Raw genomic sequence first — 18,367 nt, forward strand, 5'->3', positions numbered from 1 at the left:
TTCTTCGATTCGGATAAACACAAGTTGTTTCAGTCTCTTCAGAGTGATTGAAAACATGAGAACCTAAGTTGTGTTGACCCAACTTCATGAGTGACCCTTCATAAGAATCTTCAAGGAATAGTCCAGATCTTTTAAAGTGGGGTTCTGTGAAGAGGTAATTTATGTTGTACAGCCACGACACCACCAATATGGTAGATATTGAGTGCCAGGAGCCCAGCGCACTTTTCCACAGAGCCCAGTATTAATGTGGATCACACTTTTTGATTGGATAAATGGATGGATGGATCTTGAGGGCCAGTCAAGATGTTAGCAAGAGCCAGATTTGGTCCTCGGGCCTTGAGTTTGACACCAAAGTTGAGTTTGTTTGGTGTAACGGTTAAGTCGACTTTGCATCTCAGCGGAGTGATGACAGACGTTTAGATAGGGAGATGTTCAACCAGGTCTGTCGCGATAATCAATAAATCAATTAATCGCATGATAAATGAAAATTTTCTACCACATTTTCATTTATCGGCTTTATAATTTCTTCGTCTCTCTCTTTCTACTGAAGACACTGGAAGACAAAAGACTCAACTCTGGTGCTCTTCAATGACTCCTCCCTTTCTCCTTTCTCTTTAAAATCCATTTTAACCGTCCAAAATCATGTTTTTGGATCGTTAAAAGCAGCTAAGCTGAGAAGCTAAGCTACAAGCTAAGCTAACAGGCCGACCTCGGGAAAAAACCTCCGTCTTGTCAAAGCTCCAAAATTCACGGTTAAAACTCGTACCTTCGTGTAAAAAATTGTTTTTCTCTGCAAAAAGAACCTGAGAACTTGTTTACTGATTTTTTATTAAAAGGTTTGTGTGAAAAATGCTATGCTAAAGAGCTCAAACCTCACGAGCGTATGTCATTTTGAGAACCAAAGAGAGACAGCCCATGTCACGTCAAGGGGCCTCCCTCCCATTTTTCTTAAAGAGACACGCTGCTGCTCCCTCACTATCCATCCTTCGGTTTAAACAGTCTTATACTGACATCTGGTGGTTGAAAAAAGGTACTACACACAAAACAAATTAAACATTTTTTTTTAATTTAACAATAATTAGTAATTATTGTCAAATTTCAAACAATATTATCGTTTATCGCAATAATTTCTGAGACAATTAATCGCCCAGCAAAATTTGTTATCGTGACAGGCTTATGATCAACACAAAGTTTACGTACAGTTCTTAGTTAAACTCCATGCCTCCTTTAGCTTCACATGTTCCTAATCCAGCTCACATCTTCAGGGAATGTGTTCGACTCAGTTGGTGATTTATGAATGGTCCTTAAAGAGGAGCTCGTCTTTGTAACCGCATCACGGAACCTTTTTGTGAAAAAGCTTTAAAAGGCCCAAGACGTGCAGCAGAGTTACAATCTGCCCAGACTGGGGTGTCAGCTCCTGATCACAGATTAACAGCAGTTCTCTTAAAACCAGTGACTGCTGAAAAAAAAAAAAGGTATTTGCCCTAAAATTGTATCTCCTTTCAACCATTAATCCTAAAATTCTGGATGTATGAAATAAAATACAGTTTAGTTGAACTTTTGGGTTTAAAAATATACGGTGCAGAAGAAATAAGTTGTCTCTTTTATCGCACTTGTCAGATTTATACAAGTTATTCAACATAGCCTTTTCTACGCTCTGTGTGCTTTGCTTAGTTACTCCCTGCAGTCCTGCAGAGGGGGATTTAGAGTGTCATGCATGGCTGCCCAACTCAAAATGTGTAAAATGTGATTTTAATAAGGTAAGAAAAAGATGTAAAGCAATCCGGTCCATATTTCTGTACTTCCCCTATATTAGAGAAAATAAAATCCTAGTTTGTGTGTGCATATAATCTGCTTGGTGTGTGCGTACTTGTGTAAAAACTCATCATCTCTGTCGGCGCAGAGCACAGAGCAGATCAAAGCTGTGTCTTGGCACAAGAGGCAAAGGCAATTCAAAGCCATTTTAGTGGGGTAGGTGACGAAGAAAGGGCTTTCCTCACTTAGATCCTTTCAATGAGGCCTGGGGAGGCAAACACAGAACACCTAGTACGACATTATCAATGACAGCAGCTTTCATTTGTTACTTTCAATTTGCAATAAGATGTTAAGACTCCTCTAAGCCTCGTTTCTATCAGTGGAAAATGAAATGGGGCGAAAATATCAAGAGTTTAATGCTTCAACATGAAATCCCTGCTAAGATTTGGTCTGAGGGCGAGTAGAATGGACAGCAGTTCATAGATTTATCATAATTTATTCATGACTACAAAAATTCATATTCACCGGCATCTGCCTGATCCTTCATGCACTATTCATGGGGCAGAAGGCACCGGAGCCCAAATAACACGGTCGGTCCAACTGTGACGAACCACGACAAGAGCCGCAATCAAATAAATAAAAAAAAACAAGCAGCTGAATGGAGAGTTGACATTTGGAAATGCTCCGTCGCTCCTCTTGTTACCTGAAGTCTTGCCTTGTGCAGAAGTTTAATCAGGATTGCTGTGCAGTTTTGGTTGACTGGACAAACTGAATATAATTACACACGATGGGTGGTAAACGAATGGGTAAACACACAGAAATCAATACCAGATTTTCCTTGCACGTGGTGAGCGTCGACTCGTTAAGGCAGGTTCAAAGTTATTGTGGAAGGAAGTGAGATTTTTGATCATCCTGAGGATGTTTCAATACATAAACATGAGCTGCTCCTCTGCTGGTGCTATAAATAGAACTAGTACGAAATATGCTCATTATGCAATATGATTGTCAGCATACATGCATTTAAAAACTGCGTGCACCGTGGCAAAACAATAAAGACAAGAGGTTTATGATAACATCTGCCAATTAAAGTGGAAAAGATGGACATTACTAGCTATGATCTGTGAGACTTGTTGTAAAATGTATTGTCTAGACTCGCACATGAATAATAAAAACACACACGTTCTGAATCTCCTTACCAGATAGTGTGAACCTGCATTTTTGTGGTACAGCCACGACGCCACCAATATGGTAGATATTGCGCGCCAGGAGCAACGGCCCAGCGGACTTTTCCACAGAGCCCAGCATTAATGTGGATCACACTTTTTGATTAGATAAAGCGGTTGGGCCAAAAATCGAAGAAGAAGATTTCTCCAATTTCTTCGGCAAAAATTGGTAAAATCGAATAAATGATTCAGCCCAGCCTGGGTGTGAAACACAGGCAGGTACGCATCTTCAGCTAAAACGTCTGAAAAAACATAGTTTCTTTGCTTCACTCGTTAAAAACTTCAGAAACTGAGAATCTCCGCACGCCAAACAATGAGGAAGCACCAAAACTCCTGCTGTTCTTCCTCCTCTGCATGGCGCTCTGATGTGAAGCGGTGCCTTCATCTGCCTGTCTTATCTGTCTGGAAACACACACACTCACACACATTTCTACCTTTCTTATGGTCATCTGTTCTCTGCTCCCCCCCTCTCACTTTTACCCATCCACCTCTGTCTGATGCTCGCGGGTCTCTCAGTGCAGCTGTTTCAGCACAGCTACTCAAAAGCACAGATTTGGATTTCAGCATTTAGCAGCTCTGGTATTGTGTAGTTTATTCAGTGATTATGAAAAGCACTGGAAGAGGATAGTGCAGCTTAGAAGCTGGGATCATTAGGGTCATCCATTTGAATACAGGGATAAGAACGATGACATAATGATGATAATGCACTACCAGAAGTAAGAGTTAAAAGGCTGACATGTGGTCAACTTGCACAGAGAAGTCAAACAAAGCACATCTGTCCATCCTAGCATGTAATGTTCAGTTCATTAACAAAAGCACTTTAATCTTTATGGAGACGTTTTCTTTCCAAGTCAACTTTTGACAACTTTCATTCTTATTTGATTTCATTTTTGCTTTAGGTCTAACCTAAAGAAATGTCTCCATCACTATGTGCTTATGTGCGAGGTGTTTTTTTCAATCTCAGACTCTCTCTCCTCGGCCAAGGAGTGAGAGTTTGATAGGATTTATTTTTTGCCTCCAAATCCTATACATGTGTCACTTTCATTACTTTTTGTCTGTCTAAACAAGTCTCACTTGTAAATGAGTCTTCAAGGCTCAATGTGGTTTATCTGTGTAAATAAAGGTTGAATGAAAAAAAAAAGTTAAAACAATCTAGCCCTAAAAGCAGATACTATCATTTATTTTGTCAATTTTCCTAAAGAGCAACTGCATTTAAGAAATGCTTCAGTCATGTTCTAAGCATAGTTCTCAACTAGTCTTGAATAAGTTTCAAATGCCCTTTTATTTGAAAAACTGTTGTTTTGGTGCTTTTAGACCCGAGTGCTGCTTGTGATGCTGTAGTTCATAGCATATTTTAGCTTGAACGATGTATAGGTATGAAAAGAACTGTTATAAAGTATTTTGAATCATATGTGATTCTCAGTCCAAAGAGATCACTGCCTTTGAGTTCAGCTCCACTCACCCGTGAAGTTCCTCAGGGTTTCATTCTGGGTCCCATACTGTTTTAAATTATACATGTTAGCATTGAGTCATTCTTTATAAGTGCTTTGAATATGAAATTCATATCTATATACCCACAGAATCAAAAAACAATTATTCTTAAAATGGGAACAGAATAATTATTGAAGTGTATAAAAGTCATGGATTCATTTACGTTTCCTTTACCTTTAAGAAAACTAAACAAAAGTCATCTAATCTGGTCTAATTGATTTTGACTGATAGCATTCTTGGTCTTCTGCTGTCAATCAATCATTATTAGTTAAAAACAGCACAAGTTTGGACAGATTTTTTAACGACTCAGACTTAATAAATAAATCATTTTAATGGTTAAGATTATTTCAATGATGACGGTTTGACAATATGAAGCCCTAATTCTCATTTAAACATTTGTAAAATTATGTCCATGATTTGACCATAATTTCATTTCCGGTTCGGTGGCCTCAGGATTCCATCTCTGCTCTTTGCAGATGATGTGGTCCTGTTGGCGTAATCGTGCCGTGATCTTCAGCTCTCACTGGAGCGTTTCACAGCCGAGTGTGAAGCGGCTGGGATGAGATTCAGCACCTCCAAATCTGAGGCCATGGTCCTCAACCGGAAAAGGGGGGATTGCTCTCTTCGGGTCGAGGGTGAGTTCAAGTATCTCAGGGTTTTGTTCACGAGTGAGGGAAGAATGGAGTGTGAGACTGACAGACAGATTGGTGCAGCATCTGCAGTATTGCGGACTCTGTACTGGTCCGTTGTGGTGAAGAAAGAGCTGAGCTGTAAGGCAAAGCTCTCTGTTTAGTGGTCGGTCTACGTTCCTACCCTCAACTATGGTCATGAGCTCTGGGTAGTGACCGAAAGAATGAGATCGCGGATACAGGCGGTTGAAATGAGTTTCTTCCGCAGAGTAGCTGGACTCTCCCTTAGAGATAGGATGAGAAGTTCAGTTATTCGGGAGAGACTCAGAGTAGAACCGCTACTCCTCCATGTTGAGAGGAGCCAGTTGAAGTAGTTCAGACATCTGGTAAGGATGTTCCCTGGGCGCCTCCCTAGAGGGGTGCATCGGGCATGTCCAACTGGGAGGAGACCCCGGGGAAGACCCAGGACACACTGGAGAGATGATGTCTCTTGGTTGGCCTGGGAACACCTTGGAGTCCTCTCTGAAGAGCTGGAAGAGGTGGCTGTGGAAATAGATGTCCAGACCGCCCTGCTCAAGCTGCTGCCCCCGCGACCCGACTTCGGAACAAGAGGAAGATAATGAATGGATGGATGCATGTAGATTAATGCAGTTCCTCATATGAGAGCATGTAGCAGTTAGTTTTCAGATTTTCTACTCTAAAGTGGCAAATTTACTTCCAATTTTTATCAGTCACAAACAAAATGGTTCAAAACACCACCTTCTGAATTGAAAGCCAGCGTCTGGAAATATTTCAAGTTCTATGAAGTTTAAAAGGAAAATTATCTTGACAAGAGCCACACTACATCCAATGTGTGCACATTTTCACAGAGCAAGCAAAACAGCAGCCATAGCTGTTAACTGTTAACCTGCAGAGGATCAAGCAAGCAACATCAAAATTTACACCTTTGACGTTTATGACCCAGGCAACTTTTATGTTGAATCATTTAGCATTCAGTGGGTGAAAACCAGGGCTTATGCCATTTGAAGCAACACAAAATGAACGTCTTACATCAAAAATATGTATATCAACACCACAATTCTCACTCAACAGGATCAAAAACGGCATAAAAACACAGAAGGAAGCATATCAGTCTGATTGTACTCAGGAGTTTCACTCCTTCCATCCATCTATCCATCATCTTTACCCGATTATTCCTTTTTGGGGTCACAGGGGTCACTGGTGTCCATATCCAACAGTCACTGTGCGAGAAGTAGCACCCTGGACAAGTCTCCAGTCCATCACAGGGACACATAGAGACAAACGAGACAAACAACCATTCACTCTCTCACTCACATCCAGAGAAAATTTAGAGTTACCAGTCAGCCTAACATGCATGTTTTTAGTCTGTGGGAGGAAACCACAGTACATGGAAAAAACCTACGCATGCACGGAAAAAACATGAAAACTCCACCCAGAAAGGCCCCAGCCCAGGATTTGATCTGGCGACCTTCTCGCTGAGAGGCAACAGCTCAACCAACTGAGCCACCGTGCAGGAGTTTCACTCCTGTTTTGGTTAAGTTAGTTTACAAAATCATGTTTGAATAAACAGTTTTATACTGCAGTGTAAAAATGCAAAATCTCGTTTTTTTAGTAGATTTGAAACATTTTATACTCCGGATGTTTGACCTGTGACTGTGGAAGCATCGAAATGCATCCATAACTGTTTCATTATTACATCACCATCCTATGAATCATAATGGAATTGAATTGTAAGGTGCCTAAATATTCCCACCACTAATTCTAGGATTTGCTCTTGAATGACACAAACTCCACATTTTGAGCCTCTCTGCTCTTTTGGAATGAGCGTTTGCATTTCACAACCTAAAGAAGAGAAAAGAATTTGGTAGCAAGACAACAAAACCCAACAATTTATTTACTAAGCTTTGTGCCGAGATATTTGTAATTTGTGTGTTGGTGACGAGGCTGTGAGTTGCTGTAAAGACACAGTACAAATTTGCATCTGATGCAGGAGAAGAAATTATTTTCTTTTTTTTTTGTAATTGGGTCTAAGATACAAGGAGAAGACATTGATTTTGTAAATCCACTTTGTCTTGTGTGAGGTTGGGGGGGTCTATCCCACACATCACAGAGCATGAACCAAGCTGCCACTTGGACAGGTCACCAGTCCATCACAAAGCCAAAGCCACAAAAAGACAGTCTTGGAAAAATATCATCCACCCACATAATTCACACAAGACAACCAAAAAATTCTGACTAAAAAATAATAATGGGTTACCAACTGCACTAAAACTTGTAGGTCTTCCTGCTTTTGTTGTTGTCTCTTTTGTAACAAAATTAAGTGAGAAATATTCAGTCAGTGTAAAAATTGGAGAAAATTTTGAGGCTGTGTTTGTGGTTTTGAAAAATGCAAATCTTTAAGTATAAAAAAAACCACAGTCAAAGTAGCTGTTTCTGTAATTAACAATGAGCACTGTTTCAGATATTGTAAAATTAAACTGAACTGAAGGATTGTCACATACCTGCAGCCTTGCATCATCTATTGTCACACTAGAGATATAGTATAGTATGAATGGGTAAATGAGGCACAGATTGTAGTGTAAAGAACCTTGAATATCTTGATCAGATAGAAAGGTGCTATATAAGTACAGTCCATTTACCATTTACACCAACTTTTACCTTAATGTGTGCAAAATTGGCTTAATTGTTAACTTTTTAGAGTATGCTTGGATCAACTAGCAGGGCGGCACGGTGGCGCTGTTGGTAGTGTTGCTGCCTCTCAGTCAGCAGGTTCCCCTAGTTGAACTCCCGGTTCGAGGGGCTCTCTGGGTGGAGTTTGCATGTTCTCTCCGTGCATGAGTAGATTTTCTCCGGGTACTCCAGTTTCCTCCCACAGACCAAAAACACGCATGTTAGACTGATTGGTAACTCTAAATTGTCCCTAGGTGTGAATGAGAGAGTGAATGGTTGTTTGTCTCGTTTGTCTCTAGGTGTCCCTGTGATGGACTGGAGACTAGCCTGTCACGATAACAAATTTTTCTGGGTGATTAACTGTCTCAGAAAGTATTGCTATAAACGACAATATTGTTTGAAATTTGAGAATAATGAGTAATTATTGTCAAATTTAAGAAGAAATGTTGGTTAATTTGTTTTTCATGTAGTACCTTTTTTTAACCACCGGATGGCAGTATAAGACTGTTTGAACTGAAGGATGGATAGTGAGGGAGCAAGCAGCATGTCTCTTTAAGAAAAATGGGAGGGAGGCCCCTTGACATGACATGGGCTGTCCTTCCTTTTTTCGGTTCTCAAAATGGTGGATGCTCAGTGTGGTTTGAGCTCTTCAGCATTTGTCACACAAAGCTTTTAATAAAAAAATCTGTAAACAAGTTCTCAGGTTCTTTTTGCAGAGAAAAACTACTTTTTACACGAAGGGATGGGTTTTAACCATGAATTTTGGAGCTTTGACAAGACAAGGTTTTTTTCCTGAGGTCGGCCTGTTAGCTCAGCTTGTAGCTTAGCTTCTCAGCTTTGCTGTTTTTAATGATCCAAAAACCAAATTTTGGACAGTTACAAAGGATTTTAAAGAGAAAAGAGAAAGGGAGGAGTCAGTGAAGAGCACAGAAGTTTAGCTTTTTGTCATCCAGTGTCTTCAGTAGAAAGAGAGACACAAAGAAACAATAAAGCCGATAAATGAAAATGAGGTTGATAAATTTTATTTATCATGCGATTAATTGATTTATTGTTTATCGCGACAGGTTTACTGGAGACCTGTCCAGGGTGCCCCCCCACCTCTTGCACAGTGACTGCTGGATATGGACACCAGTGACCCCTGTGACCCAAAAAGGAAAGGTAAAAGATAATGGATGGATGGAAATCAACATTTTAAGCTCAATTGCTCCGTCCTTGAAAGTCACATCGTGTGCGATCTCAATTAAAAATGCAAGATCTGATGCAGTACATGTTGTGAATGACTCCTAGCTGTCAAACTTTTGATTAATATCTGTGAAACTGGTTGTTTTTGCCAACAATGTGTTTGCCAATGCTGATTAGCTTTGACTGTTGAAGATAATCGGCAGTAAATGTGTGTCCAATTATTACTTCCTGAGTTTTGTTCAAATCCATTCTCTGCTTAATGAACTATTTTGCCAAAACACATAAACTGTATGCATTTTCTGCACACCTTTCGTGGAAGCTGAAAATTATAAATAAATTCTGAATGGATTTTTTTTATAGCACAGTATTTCCTAAATAAATCTGCATATAAAGGACATCAGAGAAGACAATGAACCCAAATTTTTCCCTCTTGTAATCCCATATTGTGCTTATCTGACGTGCTGATTCAGAATGATGTCATCCAGTGGTGTTTCTGTTTCACTGTTTCTCCGAGGGCATGCTGCAGCTTATGAAATGAAATTAGTCGGGCGTGCAGCTCTGTGACAGATGATGACTTCTGGATAAATGCGTGGGGAGGAAAACTGCAGCCCATTTATGACAGCACTTAGCACAGCGCATGCTAACGTCTGAATCAACTCACCTGCTCCACCAGCAGGATGGCACACAAACTGACTAATGACTCTGTAATCTCAAATAATAAACACGATAAACAAGTAGCACATTTTTAAATGAAAATTTCTCCTCTTTTTATATTCTGGTTGAAGCTCTGGAGACTTTTCCAACATGTGGCAGGTAAACACCTTCAGTCTGCTGTCAGTCAGGATTTAAAAAAGCTAATCTGTTCATGCGGTTTCCTAAACTGAGGGAACAAATTCTTACGTCCAATTGTTTTTCTTCTCTTGGTGCCTAAGACCGAGCGCACTGAGCCACCTTAATGTACGAGCTGAAGCCAAAGGGTCTACAGCATTTAGGGGCGTAAAGTGATGGTTTGTAAATTGCAGATTTATAACATAACGTGAATGTTCCCTGTTCAGGTGTGATTACAGTAATTTTCTTCTTCTTTCGGCTGCTCCCTTCCACAGAGAACTCACAAGAAGACTTGGCAATTGTTGTTTACACAGGATGTCCTTCCTGATGCAACCACAGACCACCGAGCTACCACAGCCCTCTGTGTGGAGCAGAGAGCTGCTGTCTGGGGTGCCCCGGGGAGCAGATGGTGGGGGTTAAAGGCCTTGCTCAAGGGCCCAGAGTGGGGCAAGTGAGGGTGGAGGCAGGTGTGGGTGTTTCACCTTTCCCACTCACATTTTGATGTTATCAGCCTGGGGAGTCAAACTGGCGACCTTCCAATCACAGGCTCACCTTCTCTAACCTCTGCACCACCACTCTCCCGAATTGTAACAAAAGTGATAAGACCCCTACAACGAGATTATTTTGTCTTTAATTAACTTTGTTATATTCAAAAAGGTGACGCAGGGGTCCATCCTGGGTCCCCTCCTATTCTCTTTACACCTGCTGCCGCTTGGTGCTATTTTCCGGAAACACAACATGCCCTTCCACTTCTATGCCGATGACTGTCAAATTTGCTTCCCCCTAAGACACAATGGTACATGCTCGATTCAACCGCTGCTCGACTGCCTGGCTGACATCAGGGGCTGGATGGCTTTAAACTTCTTAAGTTTCAATGAAAAGAAGTCTGAAGTCATGTTGTTCCCTCCCAATGACACGATCACAAACCACTGCATCGACCTCTCCACTCTAACCCTGTCAGAAAAACAAAGAGTCACTAATCTGGGAGTGATAATGGACCCTTCCCTGAAACTTAACAATCATGTAAACATGATTGTTAAATCATGTTTCAGGTCTGTACAGCACTTTGGTTGGCTTTGTCGCTGTTTTAAGTGCTTTATAAATAAAGTGGTATGGTATGGGTATGTAGTAATGTTATTTTGTAGTAAAATGCTGGTTTTATGTGTTTGTGCAGACAGGTGATAGTGACTTTTAGGGACCCCCCCCCCCCCCCCATTTTTTTTTTGTGGGGATTGATGGCGCAGAGTGATCGGAAAGTCGCAAGTTCAACTCCCGGTACCATCAGCATCAAAATGTGTGTGGAAAAGGTGAAACACCCACACCTGCCTCCACCCTCCTTCGCCTCACTCTGGGCCCCTGAGCAAGGCCCCCCCCACCATCTGCTCCCAAAAACATGTCTCTCTTGAAAATGAGTTCTCATGACTCAATGAGACTACCTGTATAAATAAAGAGTAAATGAAAAAATAATTAAATAAATTGTGTAAGTGTGTTTGGTTGGAGGTGGGGGGGCAGTAAGATTGGGGCAGGACCTACAGGACCGCTTAGCTCCAGGGCCTACAAGTATACAAATAATTCTTACAGCTTGGAGGGAACTTTTAGTTGCTCTCATTTGTATTTTGATTGTGTCTGACACAAAATGTCTACAAGCTCCAAATGTTTAGATTGTCCACTTTGCTGGGAAATAAATGAGGCATTTAATCCCATATTTGAGTAGATTATTTACACAAGAACGCCCAAAACAATCTGCGTCTCTATGTATGTGAAGTTTCATTGCTTTTGTGGGGGGTGGCTTTTGTCTTGAACTTTTTTGAATCTGCTTCTCGTGTCCAGACAAATTGAATCACACACAGTTACCCAGAGACCCACGTGCACATTAGAAGATGACATTTACAATACGGGCATCAAGCTGTGGACTCATGGAGCATAACGGCTCCATCAACAGATACCTGTAAACAACTGGAGCTTCTCGGGGTACGGCAGGGTGTCATGAAGTAGTTCTTAATTTCCATTCATTTCTAAACAGTGCATTTCATATAGTATTTTATTTTTTCACTGTGATGAGTATTTCAAATATTGAGACATGCTATAAGTATAAGTGCTATATGTTGTCATCATTGTATGTTCCCATACTATGATGAAATTTGTTCCCTGCACTTAACCTATCACACTCCGGTGGAGCAGTGAGCAGTTATGAGGGCACCTGAGGAGCAATTAGGGATTGGGTGTCTTGCTCAGAGAAACCACGACATGGCTGAAAGTCGAACCGTGACTTTCTGGTCCCAGGTCGGCTGCCCTACCTCTACCCCATCTCGGTCCCTATGTTCACAGTATTATAGAAATAAGTATTGTGGTCAGTGGAGGAGTTGGACCCAAAAAGGCCGACCACACAAATACATTTTATAAACAAAAACAAAAGGCTTTTGCGGCTGAAAAAAGTTACTGATAGCCATGGATTAACGAGGAGCACAAGGAGGACGGGAGATTGTGGCATGTAGGCCAGTAATGAATTGCTGATACAATGAAGGCAGGAGAGTAATGAGATACTGGAACCAGCTGAACTGACTGGAGACTGGGAACAGGTGAGAGTGGCAGGCTGACTAAGAAACACTGAGGATGAAATGAGAACTGGCACAGGGAACGATGGGAGCTGAACTAAACACAAGAAACAACAAATTACTCTGAAAAACAGAAAGCAAAACTAAAAAGCCTGATCTAACCAAAATGCACAGATCATGACAAATAAAGGGAAGAAACATATAAACAGGGAAAGAAACAAAGCAGCAAAAACGATCAAAACAAACACTTTTAGTGTAAAAAAAAAAAAGTCTTAAGCAATGTCCACTTCATTCATATCTTCCTCCGAAACAGTTTTTAATCGACCAATTTGTTGGATATCAATAAAAAAATAGATATGTAATATTCATTCCATACAATTATACTCATTTATTTAAGATTTGTTTATATATGTAGAATATATACATATAGGTCAGTGGCAAGTTATTTATACTTCATGTTTCTGAGTATTTTGACATAATATTTTAGGGTTGACTCAGCTTCTGGGCTGACTGCACTCATTACCACCCATTTGTAAAAGATAAAGTCGGGGGGGGGGGGGTGTCTGTTAGCAAAATATTTCATGTGCCACTGAACAAATTTCAATGAAACTTTTAGAAATAAGTGGATGAGCAGTGCATGTACAACTGATTGACTTTTGGAGTTAACCCAATTCAATACGGCTGCCTGACGGTAAACGACTCACTAAAAATGGTGACAACATCACTTTTACAGATATAGAGCACAAATTTGCCGAGGCACTATCTGAGTGCCATGCACAACGCATACTCTTAATGTGACATCTTGCAGTATTGCATGATGGATAACATTTTCAAGGTTTGATCAAATGACTAAAACGCTTTTTTATTTTTTTTATTTTTTACTTTAGATGATTTTAGTCTAAAATTCTGAAAGGCAGCAGGAGATATGCATTCCTTCAACGAGTGCTAGAACTTTAATTTAAAAAAAAACCAGTAATTTATCCTCCGCCTTAATTTTATAACCTATGAAAGGTGAATGAAAAGTGTTGCTAATTTGACCGACCCAATCAAATAAATCAAACTCAGCACTATAAAAATGTAATTATTCCTAAACCAAGCCCAAACAGACAACATTACATGAGCATGTAAAGTCTGGAAAGTGTTTCATTTTAAAGCTTTAGAGTGCAATAAGTTTAGCAGGAAATGCCTACAAATTGTCATGGATCCACATCTGAAAACTGCTTGAAAAACATTTCAGCACAAAAAAAGAAACTGTCCAGATGACCTGACTGAAAAATGTTGGATTGTATACCTGGATTATTGAGCATGGACTTTGTTGTTTTCAACCAGTTTGACATGACTGTCAACAAGGAAGAGGGCCGGCAATGGAGGAGGGGTGCACCAAAGAGACCATCTTATCACAAGCAGAACTGGATTGTTCCACTTTGGAGTAAGCTGTTGGAGGAAGAATCAGTTTTGTTGTGTTTCCTTGACTGATGAAGCCTTCTGGATCGAAGGCGAAACGTTTCAGCACAAAAAAAGAAACTGTCCAGATGACCTGACTGAAAAATGTTGGATTGTATTCCTGTATTATTGAGCATGGACTTTGTTGCTTGAAAAAGTGTTTACAATCCACTCAACAGACAAGTTCGGCACAAGAAATAATTTGTAAAGAAATGCTGAACCTTACCAATTAAAGAATCTTGATGAATCTTTTATTTGCTGAAGAACGTTTGAACATCGCTGATAATATGCAGTTTCACATGTGAGTAAAGGTGGAAGCTTTTTGTTGTTAGCTTTATTTAAAACCTTAATTTACAATTTACCTACTACTTTTAAGCTGGATATCATGGATTTACTTCAAATGAATTCCAGATTTAACAGTCATAAGGCTTTAATTTGGTATGTAAAAAGAACTCACTTGAGAGGATATGAGGGTTTGTTGTTTTTGTTTTTTATTTGTTTGATATGAGCAAAATTCTGATAAATTTGTATACAGTACAGCAATACATAAAGTACTACAATTATGTTCAGATATATCCCTAACCATAACCCTAACCTTGTAAATCTGTGAAAACCTTCTGAACCTGCTAGGAGGTAGAGGAGGGACAGTCTGAAGGAAACCTATGGGGATGATAACAACTGATAACATCCATTTTATGGGTGATGATAACATTATGGGGATGATAATAACTGATAATGTCCACTTAATGGGTTATAAACATGAATGCCAATCAGCAATTTGTGTTGAGCTTCCTTTCAATCCCTGCACAGAAACTTAACACGCTATAAAAGGAATTTGAAAAATAAACAAAAGAAATGTTCTCCTAATGGGGAGTTCTTCGACTCCTTTAAAATGACGTTCCATCAGCAGCCGTGTTTACTTAAACCTTCAAAGCTTTGCATTCCTCAGCAGCAGAAAGCTGGTCATTTACACCTACAGGAATAAACACCTTTTAAAGGAAACTAATTATGCTAAACCTGCATGAAAGAATTCAAAATATTCCGGCAAGGCCCATTTTAGCAACATAAAAGGTTTGAAAACAGAAACGATGAGCAGAAATGCACTCTTATCTCACCGTTACTCACTTTGCCTAATTAGGGACGGTTAAGGGAACGTTCAAGTCACCAAAGCTACAAATGGGTTCCCAAGTCGTCCCCGGCCCAGGGGAACCGAGTGTGGAGCAACGCCGGAATGAAAATCATCGAATGACAGCCGTTTCACGATAACGCATTCATCAAAAGATGCTACAGGAGGTTCCCCGACTTCAAAAAGAGGGAAGCGAAGCCTGCTCGCGTTTCAGAACACGCGTGAGTTTTATTTGTACGTTATGTTCAGACGGATGCTGCTCCTGTAGGCTGAAGCTGCTTTTCTCAGATTCCTGAAGCCAAAGCTAACTGAAGGTGTATGAAATGAGATGCGATGTCTGTGGCTGCAGACTGTCATCCAAACAGTCTGATAGCTTCTTCACAGATAAGGCTTTAGATAACACACTGAGTGTTTAGTGTTTGTTTGTTTTTTACAGTCACAAGAAGGACTGAACATCTTAGATACAGCGTGGAAGTAATTATCTGCAGCTCAGATGAAAGGTGCATCAAACAAATTCCAATATTCAAAGATAATTAGCTTCTGGTTTCCATTTAGGCGCAGGTGTGAAAACGATCCTGCAGGTTGCACAGCTGCGTATTTACACTGATAATCATGAGGAATCCTCAGTAGGTTTTAAACTCTCAAGTATTTTTTGGAAGAAACTGAGCTGCTTGAAACGTGAACAAATGTGAAGCTCTTTAAGAGACTGATACAGGAAGTGAAGATCTGTTTAAAGTTCATGTCATGAACACGACGGTCCTCAGGGAGCGAGTGGGGAAGGAAAGAACAAAAAACTAATGTGACACGGGTGAGAGAGAGAGAGGGGTAAAGGAAGGGAAGGGAAGGGAAGAGGTGAGGCTTTTTACAACCTGAGGAAAGGAAACGCCAAAACGAACGAAACAAAAGGGAAAAAAAGGAAATTAAGTGAAATGCTGAAAGGAAAGGAAATTAAAGGAAATGAAAGTAAATGCTGAAAAGAAAGGAAAGGAAATGAGAGAAAATGCTGGAAGGAAAGAAAAGGAAATCACTTCAAGGAAAGGAAATAGGGAAGAACAGTTGTCAAAGGAAATAAAATAAAACAGGCATATAGAAAAAAGAAACAGGAAAATGAAACAAGAAGGAAAAAAGGAAAAGAAAAAATACTGAAAAGAAGGGAAACAAAGAGGAGAAACAAGGACAAGAAAAGAAATGGAGATCATGTATGGAAAAATAAGGAAAGAAAAGGAAAAGGAACTGGAAACAGGAAGAGAGATAAAAACCTGATGATTGTTTTTAATTATTTTCAATCTAATATATATATATATATATATATATCCCTCTTTCTCTTTTCTCTCTCTCTCTCTTCCTTACAGCTACATCATGGATGCGTTGGAAAACTAAAAACAGGCGGAAAGGGAGAAAAGACTGTGGACGTGCTGAGTCTCATCATCATCAAGCTCAGGAGACACACAGAGAAACACGTTTTACATGGAAACACCATTTCCTCCATGTTTGAGAGATTAGCAGCTCGTTCTCCGTCACTATTTTTCCTCTTTTCTCCTTGAACTTACTCTTCAACACAACTCATGCCGCCAGAGTGTTGCCAAAACGAGTAAAGAGGGAGCTTTCTTGTCAGCTGAGGCAGCCAGAAGCCCTTTTCCTAAAACCCTAACAGTCACAGAGAAGAAACACAAACTCGGGTACTGTCGGGGAAAAGACTCACATCTTGACACATTTGGCGCTTTAGGTGCCAAGGATGTTGGTATTTTGACTCCATTTAGTGGGAAGAGGAACGCGGTCACTCTAAAAGCTGCTGGAGCTTCAATTTCACCATCTAAGCTCTGTCACACTGTGCAGAGCTTAAATAAAATCCACTTCTGTCACCAAGCATGATCTGTGCACTCGGATATCTCCACACCAAAGCCCTGTGACAATTAAAAATAACTGGATTTATCTGAACAAAATCTGTTTGGACTGAGAGTAAAACCAGGAAGTTTCGAGCTAAACAATGAAGAGGCATTTCTGCCCCCTGCTGACAAATAAAAAGGGGCAGATTCAGCACCAGGGACAGTTCCAGCTGCTAAACATCTGCTCTTCATTAAAACATCTCACGAGCGAAACTGCTCAACAGTTTACACATGCACATAAAACACACCTCTGAGATGTCATAATTTTATTCTTTTACACTCAGAGTGCTCAGAAAGGTGTGTTGTGCAAACGGACAGTTGTGCATGTCAGATTGTTTCCTCCAGTGTTTGTAGCAGCGTGGGTGATGAAATCCTCCACAACAACAAGCGCAATAACTGGGATCCAGCCTGCGCAGCGCCAGATGTGCACCCCACTGAGATGGACAATTAAAAAAAAAAGCAAGCAAAAGGTTGAAAAATGATGTCTTACCACGCTCCAAGCTCAGATTTCTGCAAACCTCAAGCTCTGCCATTTGGAACTGGAGTTGATGGTCTCACAGGGTCCCTCCATGCGCTTTGGGCATCGTTGATTTGGATTATTCCCTACCATTGCCATCCAGACATGTCCGACTGGTCCGTTTCTCCATGGTGATCAGGTTCAAATAAAAGTCTGCCATCATGAGAATGAAGTGTCACTTTCTTTATTTTTGCCTAAAGACTAAAGCGCCCCAAGTTCAGGAGGAGCAAAGGGCTCCCCGGGTCCTGCGCCGTCACACCAAAATCTCTCACATCCACGTCGTCCGCTCACGCGCGCACATCCTCTGTGCTCTCATGGAGGGGAAGCGATAAGCCGATTTCTCACGCGCTCGGAGGGCTGAGGAGACCAGAAGGGCTGGTGATGAGCTGCAGCGCAAAGAGGGAGAGAGAGAGAGGACTGAGGGGCGTGCGGACCGGACACCAAACCAGACCAGACAAGGCCATTTGGGGGAGTGGGTGAGGGGGGGGGGATTACTAGTTGCTGCAGGTTGTTCTAAAATTATTTCATCCAGTTTGGCTGTTGATGCAGATTTTCCTTCGTTGAATATCTTGAGGAGGAGAGGAGGCATCATTGCGCAGCACTCTGACCCACTTTGCGCCGCCCGCCTCAATCATTTTAGGTGTTGTTGCTTCCCCAAAGACCCAAGAGAGGAACTGGGGGGGGGGGGGGGGGGGGGGGGGGGGATTTTATTTATCAGGCCAGTCTGAAACCATGTGTGGTTCCATCCAGGAGCCATTTCTCTGATGAAAGGCTCCCAGATTAGTTCTGGTCCACGTGAAAACCATTTCGTTGTAGTGCAGAACTCACGTGCAGAGGTTTACTATACCTGATTTACTGCACGACACATTCATGCAGGACTAAACTACTAAACTGCTCAGGGGGCCACAGTTACTGAAAGCTGAGAGCTCAGGGGCCGGACATCCAGCAGTTATTGTCATTAATTGTTTTACGATTTAAAATGGTTTTATTTCAAAATGAAGCCCATTGATGGGCCGAACTGAGCGCATCCGTGGGCCTGAT

The 18,367-nt window shown here is 40.9% G+C and overlaps 1 protein-coding gene across 1 annotated transcript in view; it reads right to left on the reverse strand.

The window, feature by feature from the left end:
- plch1 (phospholipase C, eta 1) overlaps window positions 1-17,555 on the reverse strand; it is an 81,972-nt gene extending 64,417 nt beyond the window's left edge. The window contains exon 1 of the mRNA XM_037677565.1: window positions 17,300-17,555. Within this exon, the coding sequence (XP_037533493.1) occupies window positions 17,300-17,342 (43 nt within the window). The 5' untranslated portion in view covers window positions 17,343-17,555. The remainder of the gene's footprint in view (window positions 1-17,299) is intronic.
- Between the last annotated feature and the right edge of the window lie 812 nt (window positions 17,556-18,367).

Source organism: Nematolebias whitei, chromosome 6 (genome assembly GCF_014905685.2).
Source record: "Nematolebias whitei isolate Nwh7 chromosome 6, NemWhi1, whole genome shotgun sequence".
Lineage (NCBI taxonomy): Eukaryota > Metazoa > Chordata > Actinopteri > Cyprinodontiformes > Rivulidae > Nematolebias > Nematolebias whitei.